Genomic DNA, 19702 nt, shown 5'->3' with positions numbered 1-19702 from the left:
AAGTGCCATTGTAATTCAATTTAATTACAGTAGGCAATTCAATGTTTGGCATGATGTAATCTCTCAGTACGCGAGTTGATTGAGCTCGACAAAATGAAATTCAAAAAAAAAAAAACGTAAAAAAGTAAAAACGTTAAACATTGACAAGAATATTCTTATCATTTCAATAGATTTTCAGAACATTCCAAACACACACTCATGAAATGTTTCGCTTTTAGTTTAGTGTCGGTTGCGTACATATATATTCAAATGAAAGAGAATTATATTGTGTATTTGGCACCCAGACATATAATACTTATTAAACTGATGCGATTTGAATCTTTTGTTCGTCTTGTTTGCCGTTTAAACTGCATGAAAGAGTAACACGTATATACACATTTTAAATGCTTCTCTTTCAATGCCTCGCATTTTGTATGGGCGACTGTTGGCCGTGCACACATACATGGACTTACGTACAGTCAAACACGACAGAGAAAAAAACAACAAAAAGCCGAACGACGAAAACAAAACAACACCAGTCACGGCCGACTTGTATAAATTGGTGCGCAATACGGTTATCGAGCACATATACTTCTAGTCTGTTAAACTATGAAAAGTGATCTATAGCAAATTAGTAAAAAAAAAAACAGTTTTTTTCTCTAAATCGATAGAAAAAAAATATTCCAAAGTTGTTAATTTAATAAGCAAAGTCGAAGAGTTAAATTTATTTTCAATCTCACGTGCATTTAAGGTGCGTTACATTTGTGTGTATAATCGGCAGAGAAAAGAAGATTTTTTTTTTGCATTTTAATGCGCAGTTATAAAATCTCTTCAACGTTTGCTCTGGAAAATCAACTTTTTGTTCATTAATTTTTTGTGTGTGCATTTTTTTCTTTTTAATTTTTCTTTAGGAAACCAGAAAGCAATAAAGCAAAATCAACATGTCGTCATCATCAACAACAATCAACGTAGATGAATATGAGCATTACAATTACGAAGAAATCAGCACCGGACGCGGTGGTAAAAATCGTTCAAAGACTGAAGCGCAACTCCATAGCAATAAGCATGATCCATGCGGACACACACGGAAAATAGTTGAAAAATTGCACAACTCCGAGAAAAACAAACGTGAATCGAAAAAGTAAAATTCACACCGTTTTATATCGTCTCGTTTTTTTCATCAGCTTTTCGACTCATAATCGCCATCCATACCTGATCATGCCTATTCTCAACCGAACTTACAACTAAATCGAGTGTCATCTTCGGGAAATCGCATCGTGGCACCACATTGTCGATTACAAAATCCACACACACAGTTTTGGAAACATTGCGTGTTATTTTTTAATAACCATTTTTGTGTCTGATTTCCTTCTTTCTATGCAATAACATCCACAATAATTTTTCAATAGCAATTAATTTTTAAATTGAACGATTGCGTCGTTTCAGTTTCAAATTTGCATTGTTTAGGGATTTTCGAATTATAGAGAGTTTCATTGTGTTCAATGTTTTCTTTGCATTTTAAATTAAAATCAATTTCGATCTATTATAATTTACTTTATGGTAAATGAAATAAAATAAAAAAAAGTACAAAAATTATTTCACCATTTGGGAAGAAAAATTGCAATCTTGTTTTTTTTTTTTAATTTATCATGAATCATCATTTTGTTTTGAAAACACACGACGGAATTGTGAAATAAATTGCAGGTGGTAAACAATCATCGACCGGCTCAAAAGCTGATCAAATAAATTGAGAAGCAATGCCGTTTTAAACGATGACTCAAAGATAAATCGCCTTAAATTTCAGTACGACTTTGTTTTTCACTTCATGGTACTGTTGTCATTGAACATCGCGGAAATAACACGCAATTGACTGTTTCAATGTCTCATCAGTAAATTAGCAATATTCTTTTACAATTTGATACCCGTGTGGTAGTCATATTTTCGTTCCATTGCCGTCGTACGTGATAACGACCCCTTTTTCCTTATCTCAATCCACAACATTTCGCCTTTCATTTAATCAAATAAAAGCGACCTAATTATTCATCATCACAACATTCGAAATTTGCTCTATAATTTGTTCTAAATAAAAACAACGTAAACATGCTTGACTCGCTCTTGCATAATCCGTGCGATTTTATAGCGATAATATGACTTTGAAGAAAAACAAAACAAAACATGAGATTCGTCACGACTACAACTATACCAGTCGAAACACTAACACACGACACAACCAGAAAAACAAGTGAGAAAAAGAAAGTCCGACATGATTACAGCTAATTGCTATGAATATAATAGCACAGGTGTCTCTATAACGAGAATAGTTTACCTTGGAAATCGTTACATCTTTAAATCATGTCGTAATGTTCATATTATTATAATCAATCTTTGATTAAAAACAAATAACAATAACAAGATACTATCAAACAACAAATGTTTCGTTAAATATTCGTTGAGTGCGGTGTAGATGGTGTTGCCAGCGATGTCAACATTCTACTGTCAGTCGTATTCGTCTGACAGATCAAATGTGTTGATAAACTCATCACGATACTCACAAAACGCCGTGGAATTGTTTCTGTTCGATTTTCTTGAGACAAGTGGGCCAGGAAAAACATATGTTTTTCATGTTTTAAGTTCACATTGGAATTTCTTTCAACATTGAAATATTCTACGCAATTAAATATCACCATTTCTTTCGAAACGAATGTAAGGTAAGTACAAAGAAATCCGTGTTGGCACATTGCATACGTTTCAATTTTACGTAACTTTAATCAAAAAAACATTTCCATAAATCAATGAAAATATCTGTGATTAATCGCCATATGACTCACGGTAAACATGGAGTGTATTTTGCGTTGTGAAAATAAGCGTAAATCTCAATCATAGTTAATGTGTCAGTTCGAAATGAAAACTTGTAATTGACACTTATCAGTGTGTCATAAAGATTATTATGTTTATTTTGTTAAATCAATTAAAAGTAAAAAATAATTGTTTCTTTCTTTTGTCCTTTTACAGGAAATCGATAGTTGTTTTGAAAGCGGAACGGAGTATAATGATCAGTTTTGTGCTACATCACGCGCTCTTATCAACGACACGGATTCTATGTGAAAGCATCTAACGAAATAACATTCGATATTACGAATGGTTTTCATTGATGGCATCAGACACAAAACAAACCATTCACTTGTAATACTCAAAACACACATAGTCCGTACATTCGCTTCGAATAGATTAATCATTTAATAGAAATTAATATTGAAAACACTGCTCGCTGATATGGCATATTTATTGATATTTGGTATTATCGTTGCCTTAACATTGGCCACAGCGTCTCTTTATCGGTATGGAAACGTTCAGCGACAGCATCCACTTGTGACGTTGTCCGTATTGACAGCTTGGAGTTTTTCGTTTTTGATTGTATTTACGATTCCACTCGATGTGACCTCGGTGAGTGTTAAGAACGGAAAAACACCCATTTTGTTCTATTTTTATTTTTCGATGCATGTAATTTTCGCTTCTCTGCTTTGGAACATTTTCTAAGCTAAATCATTTTATTCATACTTTTGAAATCAATCCATTTTTAAAGCACTTTACTGATAACTGCATTTTTATTATTCACTCAGACGGTCTATCGTCAATGCATTCACCCGACAGTCAATGATAATGATGATAATACTCTACAATCCATTAGTAAAACAGTGTCTAATTCTTCAAATACGTGCCAGAAACCATGGGGAATGGTCTCCGAAGATGTATTTCCAAGTCTATGGCGGATTATCTATTGGACATCACAGTTTCTTACATGGTTGATTATGCCCCTAATGCAATCTTATTTGAAAGCTGGTGATTTTACCATAAAAGGTATCTATATCATAAAAAAAAATCGATTGGTTGGTAAATATTAACATTTTTTTCTCATTTTTTTTTATCGAAGGAAAACTGAAAGCAGCTGTTATCGATAATGCCATTTACTATGGATCCTATTTATTCATATGTGGTATTCTCTTCATTTATTTGGCTCTAAAACCGGATGTTCAATTGGATTGGCAAAAATTAAAAGCAATTGCTTCATCGGCATCAAATACTTGGGGTTTATTTTTGCTTGTCTTACTTCTAGGTGATACACCCATCCTTTTGTAACTCAATCTATTAAAACTACAAATAGTTAAAACATAATTCTATATGTGTCCATAGGTTTTGCATTAGTTGAGGTGCCAAGAAGTTTATGGGAGCATTCCTGGCCGGGTGTAACACTGAAACAAGCCTATTTTAAATTGGCCAAGTTAAATATCGACAAGGCCGATGCCGAAGAGAATGTCGATGATGTATTAGAATCACTAAATGCAGTGAGTCAAGCCACGCCTCTAACGCATGAACTTCGACCGTGTATCGATACAATTTTGCGCAAAGTACCAACTGAACTAATGGAGCGGGTGCGACGCCATCGAAGTGACGGAGGACAATCGAATGCTGTGCCATCTGAAAAATCTCTAATCCGCTTACACAAACAAGTCATAAAGTCTATTCAAACATTTCAGCGCACCGACGCGCTTTGGAACGTTCAAGTCGAAAAGGTTCTACATTTAGAAGACGTTGAAAAGAATTTAAATTCACTGGACCGTCGTTTCAAAACCGAATTTCCGCAACAACGAACAAAATTACATGAGATGATTTGTAATCCAACGCTTGATTGGTATTGGCAATGCAAATTAAGGCCACCATTCATGCGGTCAATGGCAATCGTTTTGGGTGTACTATCATCGATGGTGGTATGGAGTGAATTAACGTTTTTTAATAGAAAGCCGGTTCTATCGATATTTGCAAATGTGGTGAATGTGGCCAAAGAAAATCATGATTTTCTTACAATTGAACTCTTTTCAATGATTACACTGTGCTATTTATGCTACTGCGCTTATTCAACTGTTTTTCGAATTAAATTCTTGAATTTGTACTACTTAGCACCGCATCATGCGACAAATGAACATAGTTTAATATTTAGTGGAATGCTTTTATGCCGTTTGACACCGCCGATGTGTCTAAATTTCCTGGGACTCATTCACATGGACTCGCACGTCATTAAAACTCAAGTTTCCGAAACTTTTTACACACAAATTATGGGTAAATTATTTTGATGATAACAGCATGATTTATAATAATAATATCACAATTATTAATGACTAGGTCACATGGACGTCCTCGGAATCATTTCGGATGGATTCAATATTTACTTTCCGATGGTGATACTTTTTTTCTGCATAAGCACTTGGTACAGTTTGGGAAGTCGAGCACTCAACGCACTCGGTTTTCAGCAATTTATGCTGAATGAAATCGATCAAAATGAATCGATTTCAAATGAATTCATACAAGAAGGAAAGGGTTTAATTGATCGTGAGAAACGGCGACGACAACGATCCGAAGAGAGTCGAATGCGACGAAGAGGCCAACAATTGCCAGCTCGTGAACTGTCCAACTATCGTGCTAGTCCGGCTCAAAACAATGGCCGTAATGGTGGTAGCGGAGGAGTTGGTGGCTTTGAAACATCGCAACGTACTTCAAATGATGGTTTGCTTGGAGATGGCGATTCATTCGATTACAATGCAACAAATCAAATGGGACGAACATTTTCCACCGAAATCAATGAACGATTCGGAGATAGCACACAGATAAAAGTCGGATTTAAAGGCTACAATGATTTGGATTCGGACAATGACGACAGCAGACATTGGAGCAATATAAAAGACGGAGCGCCGCGAAATCTTTTCGATGACGTTTAATATAAGAAATTGAGCACTATTTTTATTTTATTTATCCATATGGTCCGAAAGTATTGGTGCAACCCTTACACAAATTACACAATGGAAAAAAATTGAAAATGTTTTTTTCATGTATTCTAGTCTCTCAAACGACATTTTATCAACACTAAATTTAAGGGGAAACCAGTTTTGTGTATAAAAATGTAAGGTGTATTTAAGCACAACTAAGAATGAATCATGCATTTCTCATTGGGAAAAAAGCAGCATTCGTTTTGATTAAACGGTTTTATAGCATTGCCACGATAAAAAGTCCACATTACGTGCATTTTTTTTTAGTTAATGACCATTTTCCCAACAAAAAATCCTCTATTCCACTGTAAATGGGAGAATTTCTTTTATGATATCAAAAGAAAGATGTGTACACATTTCTATTTAGATTTTTCTTGCCAACATCTAAAATGTTATCATCTAACAACTAATAATAATAAATAAAAATGAAAACAAAGTACAGTTTGTGAGAAACTTATCTTTTTTTTTTGGATTAACCAACGATAAATGATGACTATGACAACTGCTTGAAGCTCATATTTCAATGTTCAAAGGCAAATCGTCTGTATATATTTTGTTGCACTCCATTTTATTCATATTCTCTAAACAGCTTATGTTGCACTCAATGATCACGAGAAAAGGAAGAATAATACTTTCTTGAAAATGATTTTGTTGATGTGACCATGTATTTTTAATGAATTGCAAGCTCATTCAAATTAAACCTTCAAATAATTGAGACAAATCGCTTATTGAAATCTTGCATTCAATTTGTAAACTAATCTAAACTTGAGCATTGCAATGTTGCTTAGTCCCAAACATGAAGCAACCGAAGTTCATGAAAGCAATAAAAAAGGTTAACAAAAAAGTTTGTTGTTCACGTACATGCATGAGCATGATGAGTTTTGTTCGTTTCGAAAGGCACATAAGACGAATATTTTGCACAAACTACTATTATTTTGAATATTTCGAACTAATATTGATTTTGTGTTCTAACTTCTACAAATTTGCTATATCTACTTTGCTTCTTTGTTTGTGAAGAAAAAAATTCGGTGATCGGTTAAAAAATGAAAATATTTTCAAAAGTTTGGAAGTGAAGAGCGACTTTGTTTTATAGATCAATAGAAATGAGAAAGGTGTTTTAAATTCGGTACTGTAATTTGCTACCCTCATTAGAATGCCATTCCAAATGTTTCTTGAATGGAAATTCCGTCTTAATCTACGGCAAGATTAATAGCTAGTAGACATAACGATGAAAGAAAGGTTGTTTTGTGTACCAATTGAGATTTATGTTTGCACAATTAATGTGTATTTTTCTTGCCAAGATCTCTTATCAGATCTAATTATATACTACGCAGTTTACAAAATGAAAAAAAAAACGCTCAATCATTGCTGAAGAAAAATAAAAATATTTGTGTAGCAAATGTTGTTTCAAATTACATTGACGGCAATAATTGTTTTGATTATTGACACCAATCTGACGTGAAATCTTATTAAACAATTTGTATTTCGATTCAGCGACCTATATAGTATATACACAATTATAGAATTTTTCAAACAAAAAAAAAAACGGATGTTATAATTGACCGCAGAAAAAGATAATTTTATTGGTATTCAAGCAAAACTAAAAATATACATACTGTGGCATCGGTCAAAACGGTCGTTGACTTGAGCGATGGTGGTGGATTTTATAATAATTATTCAAAATGTTATCTGCTATCTCTTTTGTTGATATTTTGTCTGAGTGGCAGAAATAGAAACATAAGGATCTTAATGGATTCGAATAATAAATTGGCAAAACAAATGTGAACAGGTTGCGACGCACATCTTTTTCTTTATTCATTCGTATTATAATTGTATATTAAGTATGATAGAAATGAATTCATTTCTAAAATCAACAAATATGTTTTGAGCTAACGTGAAAAATATCTTTATCATCAAATTTTGAGAATTTAGTATGACGATAAACACAAAAATGCCTAAAATGTAAGATTCAACTGTGCCATATCAAACGAAACAAAATTGATAATACCCAAATAGACCAAATTTGTTATCATTATTCTTGAAATGTTGTTATCGTCACGACTTATTCATATGAAATGAGAGATTGAGTGCAAATTGTGCAGATATGAAATTGCAATATTTGGAAAAAAAAGTCATCGCTTTAATCCTATTCAAGTCTCCTTTGAACGAACATTTGTACGTTGAACTTAAAAATGCAAGATAACAATTGTCTGTGTTTGCATTTTTTTTTTTGCTGGCGAATACTTGCTTCAAATTGCCATCGAAATAGAATTTAATAACTTGTTTTTTTTCGGTGGCAGTTAATTATTTCGTAATGAGTTTTCGGCCGTAGTCATCGGTTATAACCAATTTGGTGACATCGTATTTTGCGTCTGCATTTCCTCTGCAAGAAAGTACAAAAACCTAAGCAGGTAGCAAATAGATTGGTACAATGACCGACTATGTTTGCATACATTTTTTCGGTTATTGTTTCTTCCGAATTTCATAGTAAACGGAAATTTTATGCATACAAAAGGTTACCAAAAGAAAGTTCAAAAGTGTAATATAATTAAGTACGTCTCATTGTACACGTAGGTGCATGCTTCAGCTAGCAGTTGTCGGTTTAGTTCGGCCTGTTTGCTATCATTTGTGTGACCCATGAAGATGACCAAAAATCGTACTGCACTCAGAGTTTCATCACACGTTGATGTGAGCGGTCATACTCTACTCAACGCTTAATTTTGAAACACATATTTTCAAAACAAAAAAAGTTAATTTTCATATTTATTTTGTGTTATTTCAAAAAAGAGGAAAAATCCAGTCCTTTGCTGACATAAATATCTAAGCGGTGTTCATTTTGAAATTTAGTTGATCAAGGTAAGTGTTGAATCATTTTTGTTTTGAAAAATTACACTAAAAAAAACGAAGTGAAAAAACATCGACGATGAATCAATAATTCTTGGAAATTTTTGCATGCGAAAGTGTGCATGTTTTCTTTGCGCACTGAAACACCGAAACAGAGAGAAACAAAAGCTGAAAAAATCCCACACATAGCATCATCAAAAGACCGTGTGACGTTTTTATTTTAAATACAGAAGAAATAAACGGGATCATTTCAGCTTGATCCGTCTACGTAACGAGCATATAAATCATACGGTCTTGAAAAACTGAACCAACACATCGATACATCGACCTATGCATTACTAGACAAATATGACAAGCACTGGTACCGTATTAGCTATCTATCATCGAAAAAAGTAACGACATAGTATACTACATACAAAAGAAAGTGTCGAAGTGTATCATATCGTCTGATTTGCTTATCTATCGTTAGTTGGCTACCACAACAATTGTGTATATGTATGTTCCGCATCGCTTGTGCGCGTCAAGTTTGTTTCATTTGGACGTGCGCACACACAAACAGCACTTTAATTAGTTGTCTCTCTTTCAACGAACGCACAACAAACCGCTTCAAATACAACGCTAGACGTATTTCTCTCTTCAGTCTGTGTCTGCGCTCACTTATTCTCTCGCTAATAAGCGAGTGTGGATTTGTTTACTGTATCAAATGAAAAAAAAAAAAAACGAAGAAAAAATAATATAATTCGCGTAATCACAGTTCCATACATGTTCGTTCTTGTTCTCTCAGTAAAGCCACACAACCGTACAATTCAGAATTGTGCAAATGTATAAAATTAAATTTAGTTTTCTCTGTCGCGCGATCATTATAGTATATACGAAACGAAAAATACAAAATTTAATGTGTAAGTGCGGTACTAACTGTTCATTTCATTTAAAGCAACTATAGCCAGATGATGTGAGAGTGAGATTTCGTTTTTGAATACATTTTCATATGATTTATTCTCTCTTTAATAAAAAAAATTTTCAGTCATTTTTCACCCGCAATCGTGTCACACGCAAACATCCCGTTGCTGCAACATATTCAATCCGAACGCAATTGTCATCACTTTGATAGAGGAAGAGAAACTGAAGAAATAATTGCAATTTTGACGAAACATATTACAAAGAGCTGAAGGAGAAATTCGCATCAAATTCATCCGCACAAAGAAAAAGTATATTTTTGTATAATCAGTGTGCAAAAACGTGTGTGAGATTTCACTCGTGTTTTTTTTTTTTTTTTGGTTAGAACGACAACGACGAATTTCCTGCGACGACTACGACAGCAGCAGCAACAACGACGACTAAGACAAGGAAAGACATAGATCAAACGTGTGCGTATTTATTAATTGTTGTTATTGTAAAATTAAAGATAAAAAAGTGGAGTGTTAAAATAGAACGTGTACGCTTCGTCACCGAAACAAAGAAAAACATTTTTTTTCGATACAAACGTGAATTTCAGAGATGCAAAACACTGTCTATTTCAATGAATTATTTTCTTTTTTGAGTTTGTATCAATTGAATGGACTAATTTTAAAAAATAACGGGAATAACGATAAACTTTCAATTCAGACGAAATTATTACATTGCTTGGCATTGATTCGAATGCGTGTCGATAACTTTGTGAAACTAAAGACTTGATTCATCACTGCAACATATACAACATATTTCAATAATAATTTCATCATTTCACGTTTGTATTACGCTAAGAAGGGCCGCTAGTTCGGTGCTTTGTGTGTGTGACTCACGCGAAGACAGGTGACGTCATTGGATAAGTTAAACGAGGGAACTAAAAACCCAACAACGATATTTTATTTTATTTACGATGTACTCAATGGACGGGTATAGAAACTACGCGGATCAATCCGTACCAGCGATCTTTGATCGATTTGATCGTTGGCCTGACCTAGATACTAATTTCAATCTCCATGAATCATCGTTTTTCCTTAACGAAATGGAACGAAACAATAACAAATGCAATACGAACGATAATATTTACAAATCGAACGATTTCAACGAAACAACGACGACTCAACATAGTGTTGGATATAATTTAGCGATGTCGAGATATGTATTCATCCCGTATTTTGGAGCCTTTCAACAGAATCCGGCAACAGCGCCCGTTGTTTGGCACCATCATCAACAACACCAGGAACACACATATCGTAGCCATTTATCAAGCGATGCAACACCATTCATTCCAATCAAATCCGGACCGCGTAAGTCATTTCTTTTGAATTGTTGTTTCTTTTTCTGCTGCTATCTTTCAATGACAAAATTCTGTCTCTATCTCTTCTGTACATACATATGTGTGTGTGTGTGCGATATTACATAAAGGAAAGTCGAAAGTTCATGTTTATCACATTTCAAACGATACGTTCCAAAGTGACAATTTATTCATTCGATTTAATTAAGACGCAAATAGAATGCGCATGTATTACAAACACTTCTAATCGCTTTTATTCATGGTTTTTTCTCTATTTAAACGTAGTTTCTGTTTTGTTGCAACTATGCAACTACTTACACACACACATGAACTCGACAAAAAAAACTAGAAACTTGTAATGTCGTAAGACTCGAATATTATATTGAAAACATTTAAATTGTATTTTGTGTATTAATGTTTGTCTAACGGAGAGAGATGGCGCATGTAAAAAAAACTTGTGTTGCTATAGTTTTCTTCATTCGCCCGACGTTAAACAACAAAAACATTGTGTACACTGCTGTTTATTTACACGTCTTCACCTTGATAGATCTCCCAATACACACGTGCATAAAACGAACTTCAAATTACGCTGCACATTTTGCCTTCTCCATTGTTGTACACTATTTTTAGGTGTTTTTTATTTTATTTCGATGGCTTTGCACACATGTGCAATGATACCAGCACGGATATAGTTTATTATCTAAAGGCGTATGTTTTTAATTTAAATGCGCATATCAAGTCTTATTGCATGGTGCGTGAAAAATGGTCAGCAACGTGCATTTAGCCTAGCGGAACACAATCAGAATATTATCGTTACGAAAATTGTCTATATCAATAAAGTTCAATGTTTAAAAATATAACGCACGATTTGTTGTTGTTCGAATATGTAGATCGTGAGATTGTAATGAAAACTGAAAATATCAAGTTCACAACTGTTCGTCGAAAGCATTTGGGTCTCTTTATATCAAAACTATCTTGTGGAACATATGAAATTGTGTCTTTGGGTCAACACGCATTCGATATACTGGAGATGTTATCATGAAAGTGTGTTTGGCACATACATTTCCACTTCCGTAATTCGGCGAGATTTTGCAAACGAGCCAAGATTATGTCGCCCGTATATTTATGCATTACCATATTTGCGCGATAAATATTCGGAATTTTTTTGCTTTGTTAACAAAACAACGTCAAACCACTGGACAGACATAGATTTTTTGTATATCTCAAAAATTGAGTTATTCCATTGGGTTGTCATGTTATAATCAGGATATGGTTTATCATTTTCGGAAGAAATTTTTTATTGGAAATGCGATCGTATTTTATGAACAATATATAATTTAAAGAAAGCCTTTTTTTTCATTTCAAATAAAATGAGCCGATGTTTCGATGTGTGAGTGAGAGGTGATCATACGAGAAATGACGTATATTCACATCGAAGAAATTGGCTCAATATTTAACTGCGCAATTTGTGTGAGATTGAATTTGCACGCGCTCGGCCGACAGCACGGGCTCGTGAAATTTGCATTTAAATCGGTTTGCGAAAGAGATGAAGAGAGAACGAGACGGTGAGAGTCGGAGATTCAAATTGAGAATGAAAGAGAATTGTTCTGATTCAAATAGTGTGAGAATAAATCGCACGCCAATAAACCCAACAGAAGGAGATAGAGAAAGAGTGATCGAAGTATGTGTATTGAACACAAAAGGAGTTGGTATGCGGCATGACAATTGTTAGTGCTATCGGTCCACACAAGGAACAATGTCATCAACCTTTTCGAGGTTTATAGAACATCAAATTTAAATTGCGCATTATTATCATGCGATAGGTCGTAGTACCCGCTTCATTTGTTTCTTCTTGATTGTTTTTTTTATAGTTCAAAACAAAAAAAAGAACGAATATTATTCTTGCGGATATGGCTTGTCAAACGAGTTTGACACGCTTTCTCACTGAAAATTGAATAAAAAAAAGAGCAACAATGGATAAGTGGCTCGAAATCAGGTTACGCTTCAATTATCGCTTATGATTTTTTTTCATTCAAAATTATGTATGTTACTTTTGGAAAAAAGTCCAAAACTAGATACAGACTAGAACTGCTTGCACTTTGAACCGTTCTTCTTTTTACAACTGCGTCATTCAAGTTTTTGAACAATAAATTTTGTGGGTATTTTTAAAATCAAACAATTAATAGAGTGTCAATTGCATCGTTGCATTGAGTGTCCGCCTCCGGTCAATTTCTTATCTCTATTTTAGTCCACGATTATTTGTAACGAGCAACTTTTATTTGAATTCAAAAAAAAAATCATTCATAGTAAATCACTGTCGAAGGCACGTGGCATGGTTTATGCATAAGAAATCATATCTGAAAATCGAGAAAAAAAAACGAAAATGCCACTGAAAATGTGAGCTGTCTGAGAGAAAACGATAAATTGACAAAACGAATTGCTTTCTTAAATGCATATAAACAGCTTTTTTGTGCTATCCTCGCTCTCTCGCATCGTCTCTTTTTGTTGGTATCCCATAAACAATGCAAATATAATTGCATGCAAATTTGATTGGAGTGCGTTGCAGTTAGCACCTTCGTTGGCGTCATTTGTGCAGCCACAAAATAAATTTGCTATTTATTGACGCGGGTTATAAGAGCGACGATGATCTTGAACTCCGTTCAATAAATAAAGCCACATTATCATTGTTGTGTTTTGTGCTTTTTCCGTTCTTCTTCTTTTTCATTGAATATAATATCAATAAAATCATTTACACGGTACGCCCGCAATATGAACCGCCATGTATGGTATCAAACAATGTCGATCCTTGTAAAATTTACGTAAGTAGCCCAACGACAACGACCATTTACTCCTTGGTGCTTTTACGCGACTTTGTTTACCGCTTCAAAAGGCAAAAAACAATTGATAAGCAACGATTGCAAATATTGAAATGGATGATCTAGCTGAGTTTACACAGACGATGCAAATTTAGTTAAAATACAAAACAATTAAATTGCAAATTCATGTGCTGGTAGCTCTTTATCAAAGTCAAATATATAAAATACCGTCGTTTTATAGTTCAATTCGTAAACTGTTTACTCGAACGGCCGTTGGCAACAGCAACAAATTAAACAATAAACGGAGACTGCTCTGCGTCTGGAAATGAGTAATTGTGTTTATGTTCTTACGAATTTCTTGTTAAATTGTTTCTTCGAAAATGCAACGGTTCAAAGCGAAAATTGTGATTGTTTGCTGTAGTCAGCAGCGAAACTAATTGATTGACGAGCAAAATGATTTGTGTAATGCCCTTTTTTACAAAGAATTCTCATGCATATACATTGATTGCTTATGTGTGTGTGCTGAGATCGTGAGATTGGTAGGAGCGAGCGAAAGAGATCATTGACCGTCACCTAATGCATCTGCTGTTGCTGTGGTGCACATGTGCGGCAAAAGTACGCTATTTTTAACATTGCATTTGTTTCCATTTTTTTCGCAATTTTATACATCACATTGCACTTTCATTTTGCGCACACAAACACACAATTAATGCACATTTCACCTAAAACAGCCGACAAAATCAAAGCTCTTGAATGAAAGATGCCGCATAAAATTCAATTCAATTTTCATTTTGTTTTTAAAAAGTTTGCATTCATCTTTCAACTGAATCCGATCAATTAAAAGCCAAAGAATGACGCTAATTCACATAAAGAAAAAAACCAAACAAATTTCTAAAATTGTTGAACCTTGAAAGAATTATTTCGCTCATCACATGCATCCTCACATGGTTTAAACAACGCTGCGGGCTTTAAGATTCACATATACTATATACATATAACCATGCGGTCGGCCTTAAGTATTTCAATTTCGTTGAGTACACCAACACACGCACGCTCTTCTTTCGCGCGCTATCACACGAAACGAGGAATCAAAAAGTTGAATGAAAAGAAGTGAAAAAAAAGAGTATCGAGAATATAATGTGCGATTTATAAATCCGCATACTTTAGGAGCAGTGGTAGTACTAGTCGCGAGCGTGAATTCACGTTCAATTTTTTGCCGCCAATATCAAATCCAACGATGAACACAACACGTTTTTGATTGCGGATAACATTGCAGAAAGGTATGTCCGATCCGCATGTCGTTGTCTTCGCCTTTTTCGTCGTTCGTCGTGCACATTGCGTTTCATTTATTCAGTGCATTGGCAAGTAATTCGTCGGCGACCGCATGCCGATACACATTTTTTTTTTTTCATTGAACAACTGCAATACAAAAAGTGTATATTCACGTTTTTTTCATTATTTAACTCGGTGATAAGAGTAATCTCGCTTTGCTGTAGTGATAAGCCATTAAATCATAAAGTATTTTAAATGCAGCTAAATTAGATTGCGGATTAGGCAAGACAGAAAGAAAAGACGAAAAAAACTGGCAAAAATTCTTTGGAAAAAAATACAGCAGAGCACATGACAACGGAGCCAATAAAAGCCGACGAAAGCATGCAGAATACACAATATTACTTACAATGGGTAAAAATGTATATGGTATTTGGACGATGCGCGACTCGACACACACACACACTCATGCACAACAACCGAAACAAAATCGGTCTGTCTTTCCAAACGTGACTGTATGGATGCGTTCGAATGTATACGGGGTGATTCATGTGTAAATTACGTGTAGTATTCGCCGCAAAGTGATGACTACACATCGGAGGTTTTGTATATATGTTGACGGCGCGTACGGCAAAATCATTTAGTAGACGTTCAAGATCGTAACGATTCAGACCTCTAAAAAAACATACGAATAAAAACGAGTAATAATAGCATACTGCAAAATATCAGTATCATAACGATAACCATAGAAAGAGAGCTTCATTCAGCTTTTTGTGCAGCAACGCGCATTTTGGAACAAAATACGGTGTGTGTATGTGAAAAATCAAACCGAAAAGTTTGATTCGACGACGACCAGATCCAAATAGCTACAAGAAAAAAGCTAATATTGCAAAAAGTGTTTGTTTGTGTTTTTTTTTAAATAAAAACCAAAAAACAAGTTTAGAGAATGGGGAAACTGCATTGGCTCACACAAATATATGATTTCGCATTAAATAGCCATTCTGAATTATTTTTGGCAAAAGTTTCGATGTTTTCGCGTAAAAATTATAGTGCACCAATAGCAACAATTCTGAGACAAAGATTATCTCTATTCGGACAAAAGAAGAGCATTGCTAAAAATTAGACTTTTCAAGTGGTTTCCCGATGTAAAAGAAATTTAGCAACAAAAAACGTTCTGAAGAAAGTTTCTCAAAGCTTAAAAAACAACAACACGAATTTAATGTGCAAATTTGTTCCTACAAAAAAAAACTTGTGATAATTTCATCTGTTTAGAAAAATACTTTCGAAAAAATAACGAGAGAAAAAAAACACTGAAATAAGAGTTTATGTATGAAAGTTGCGCGCTTAAACATTTATTGAATCAAAGAAATTAGATCGAATTTACAAACCCTGTGAGAGTCACCAATTGGAGCAGTTGTTCAAATTTGACCCATTCAAATTGTTTGAATCGCGACCGATTTAAAAAAAAAACACACACAGTTTTCATTGAGCATTTTTTTAAAACCTCAATTGAGTTTTTTTTCGTGAGTTTGGTATAATTCGTGCAATCGCGGTGAAAGTGTGCCATTGGCATAACGTCATTCATTCCACATTGAGCCGTTTTCGTTTCGAGCATATATACATTTATACTTGTTCCGTATCTGTATTTTGTTGATTTTGCTGTTATTCTGCGGTTTGATTGTGAAATTGTTTGTGAACAAGAGAAAACTTATATACGTATGCACAAAATAGTCTTTTCTTCCTTCTCTCGCAAAGCGCAAGCTGAACATTTCATATCAAAGAAGACGATAGAAGAAGAAAAAATAAATAAAAAAAAATTCGAACGAATGAAATAATAAAAAAACAGTTCAAATCACAAAGCGAAAATAGCAACGAGAAACCGTTGGTGAAATGAACATTCAACCAATTTGAAGCCTGAAAGAAAGAAAGAAGCATAACAACCGTGTATGTGAGAGAGAATATCAAAGAAATAAATGAGCAAAATTAACGACAACGACCACAACGAACACAATCTTAATCTATGACATAGCGGATTGATGTACATATAACGGAATTTCGAATAGTTCTTCTTCTTCTTCGCATCGCTTCGTATTAGCGTTGGCCATTGGTTTGTGTGCAAGATTCATTCTAAATAAGACAAAGGCCATCGGTATCTCGACTTCTTTTTCGTATATTTTGTGTATGCTTGGCGTGAGAATATCGAAGCAAACGAGAAGGAAAAATACCAACGAGAAAGCAAAATAAATAATTTGAGTATCGGAACCAGCAAAAAACTTCATAGAAATTCCAATCCGACCAACATAAACAATTGCAAGCATTTTACAGTTAAAAATAATTCTGCTGTTTTGCTTTACTTCGTCGGCTGTGTAACATAAAGTACTGTTTTAAATTAGCTGTGCACACTCATACGCGATTTCCTATCATATCAAAAAAGGTAGATAGAGAGAGAGTGTATCAGACAGCATCATCATACGAGACTAGAAACGACTTTCAAACAGTGTGTTAATTATATAATGAGCACTGTATGACATTGGTCACCCGTTCATGGAAATACAGTTCACATCGCCAAGAAATTATACACATCAACAAAATCAACCGTTTTTTTAGTGGCTCATACAAAAACACTTGAGATTTTTCCATCGTTTTCTTTATAATCTGTCCAACTATTTATTTATTTATTTTTGACAACGACATCAACAAACCGAATTGTGTGCGTGTGTTTGCTAATTTCGATGCGATTCGAAATTGAAAAGTGAAATCACTTCGCATGAGAAGAACTTTTAGAAAAAAACAAACAAAAATTTGAAATATATGTGATTTTAATTAACGCTAAACTCAAATATATATAAACATTCGAACATTCAGTGTGAATCGATTTTTGCTGTCGTTTGTTTTTCAACTTCTTTTTCATCTGTTGTACTTGGCTGCATTTTTCACATTCACGTGCAAATTGAATTTACAAGTGAAAATTAAGTCTAAAGGAAGCGAATTAGCGCATTCAAACGACATATTATATTTGTTTTAAAATTTAATATAAAACAAAAACCAACACGAAGAAGGTCAACAATGACGACAACAATGTTTGAAGAAATGAACTTCGGTTTGTGGCTGGGCGCATTTTTTGCCACATTCGGTTTCGTTCGCATTTTGATCAGCTGTAAAATGTATATGGAATCAAGTAAGTAATTTAAATCATGCGTAAAAAGCAGAGCGCGAATAAAAAAGCAATTAAAGAAGAATTTTTGGAATGAATTTCTGAGAAAAAAATGCAAATTTATCGAGAAAACGACGATTTAACATTTTTTTTAAATCAGAATCAGCAAATGGAATTCACACACAAATTTAAGCAATGATTCATTTGATGAACCGGCCTCTGTTTTGAAAACCATTCGCCGAGAATGTGCGGAATGATGCCATTGGAAATATATGCATATATGACAAATCTTCTTCCATTTTTTATTACAATACTATCGACCATTAAATTTATGCAAATCCAATGAAAATATCGAAATCCCATTCGTACCACGGTGTGACCTCTCTCATGTTTCACATAACATGGTTGTGTTGGTGTGTGCCTCTATTTTTGTATTGTGAATTTTGTGTGTTGATTATTTGGTGTTGATTGCCGGCACAATAGCACGTTGATTGCACATACCATTCACACTCACACAGTCACATAAACAGCGACACATTTATTGATTTTTCCTCGGTTCAGCGGCGGCCAAATGGCAGTCACATCATTATCCATGGGCAAATTATTATATGAACTGCGAATATAGAGTAACACAGAATGCTATAACATCAACGCAACGTGCATATTTACAAAGCAGAGGCCAATAAACGTCTGCCGATGGCATGTGACTGCAACGCAAAAAGGGAAAGAGAGAGAGAGATGGAGAGCAACCTTTATGATTCGCACGGTTCAAAGAACTCTTTTTATTCAGTCGGTTGAACTGTAAATAGAAACGATTCAGTGGCAGACTTTTCCAATGAATCGTATCGCATGAAAACAGACACAGACAACAATCTCTCATTCAGTATCATTCTAAGCTCTCGTTCAAATCGTTTCTAGTTAACGAGGGAAACCATTGTAAAACATACGTGTATTCTTTTTAAAATAACTCAGCAACCGACACCAGTCGACGATATATGCATCATATAATATTGTGTTTGGTGTTTTATTGATAAAAACGGTGAATCCGTAGATTAATTCATTGATGTGGATGTGCGCGACGCGACCAGTTTTATCACCTTTCCATACTTGGATCGACACTTTCATAAAAAAAAAATTTTGAAATAAAAGCGATAACGAAAAAAACAAGACACCGTTTGAAATTCGAATTATTTGGTGTTTTCGTGTTTCGTTTGGAGCTGTGATTTTATTTTCGATAAAAAATTTGATGGTAACAACCGGCTGGTTAATATACTGCGTAATTCAAGGTGTTGCAACATAATGTGTGTATAATTTTTTTTTTACACATGTCATTTCCTTTGTGCTCTTATTTGTTTTTCGAGCCTATTTCGTATGGTGTTTATAATGCAACCGAGCTAATTGATTTCATCAGAAAATGTGAAAAAAAAATGCGCGAAATATAAAAGCCAGTTTTTCACGTCGTCGTCTCTCGCTAAAGAAATCAGGTCTTTTGTGAAATTACCCAACATAACAGAACACACACAAATTATTATAATTTTAATTTTAATTTTAATTTTCAATTCACCTTTATTTGTAAATTTCT

The 19702-nt window shown here is 34.2% G+C and overlaps 2 protein-coding genes across 7 annotated transcripts in view; both read left to right on the top strand.

The window, feature by feature from the left end:
* Positions 1-1646: 1646 nt before the first annotated feature.
* On the top strand, positions 1647-6198 carry LOC116344119 (LMBR1 domain-containing protein 2 homolog). Its single transcript, XM_031772530.1, has 6 exons — positions 1647-2687; positions 2992-3423; positions 3600-3837; positions 3911-4093; positions 4171-5094; positions 5158-6198. Exons 2-6 carry the CDS (start codon positions 3253-3255, stop codon positions 5748-5750), a joined length of 2109 nt encoding a protein of 702 aa, XP_031628390.1. The 5' UTR covers positions 1647-2687; positions 2992-3252; the 3' UTR covers positions 5751-6198.
* Positions 6199-8482: 2284 nt separating this feature from the next.
* Positions 8483-19702, top strand: part of LOC116343519 — a 22184-nt gene continuing 10964 nt past the window's right edge. Inside the window, exons 1-3 of one of the 6 annotated variants that reach the window (XM_031771619.1) lie at positions 8483-8654; positions 9667-9850; positions 9925-10894. In XM_031771619.1, coding sequence (XP_031627479.1) covers positions 10501-10894 — 394 coding nt within the window. In that variant the 5' untranslated portion in view covers positions 8483-8654; positions 9667-9850; positions 9925-10500. Of the gene's footprint in view, positions 8655-9248; positions 9601-9666; positions 9851-9924; positions 10895-15456; positions 18145-19702 lie in introns of those variants that run through there. The other 5 variants (XM_031771622.1, XM_031771616.1, XM_031771617.1 and 2 more) reach the window with 5 other exon arrangements.

The sequence above is a fragment of the Contarinia nasturtii genome, unplaced genomic scaffold (assembly GCF_009176525.2).
Source record: "Contarinia nasturtii isolate CC-2019 unplaced genomic scaffold, AAFC_CNas_1.1 Cnas_scaffold_1037, whole genome shotgun sequence".
Classification (NCBI taxonomy): domain Eukaryota; kingdom Metazoa; phylum Arthropoda; class Insecta; order Diptera; family Cecidomyiidae; genus Contarinia; species Contarinia nasturtii.
This window is presented reverse-complemented; position numbering and strand designations above follow the sequence as displayed.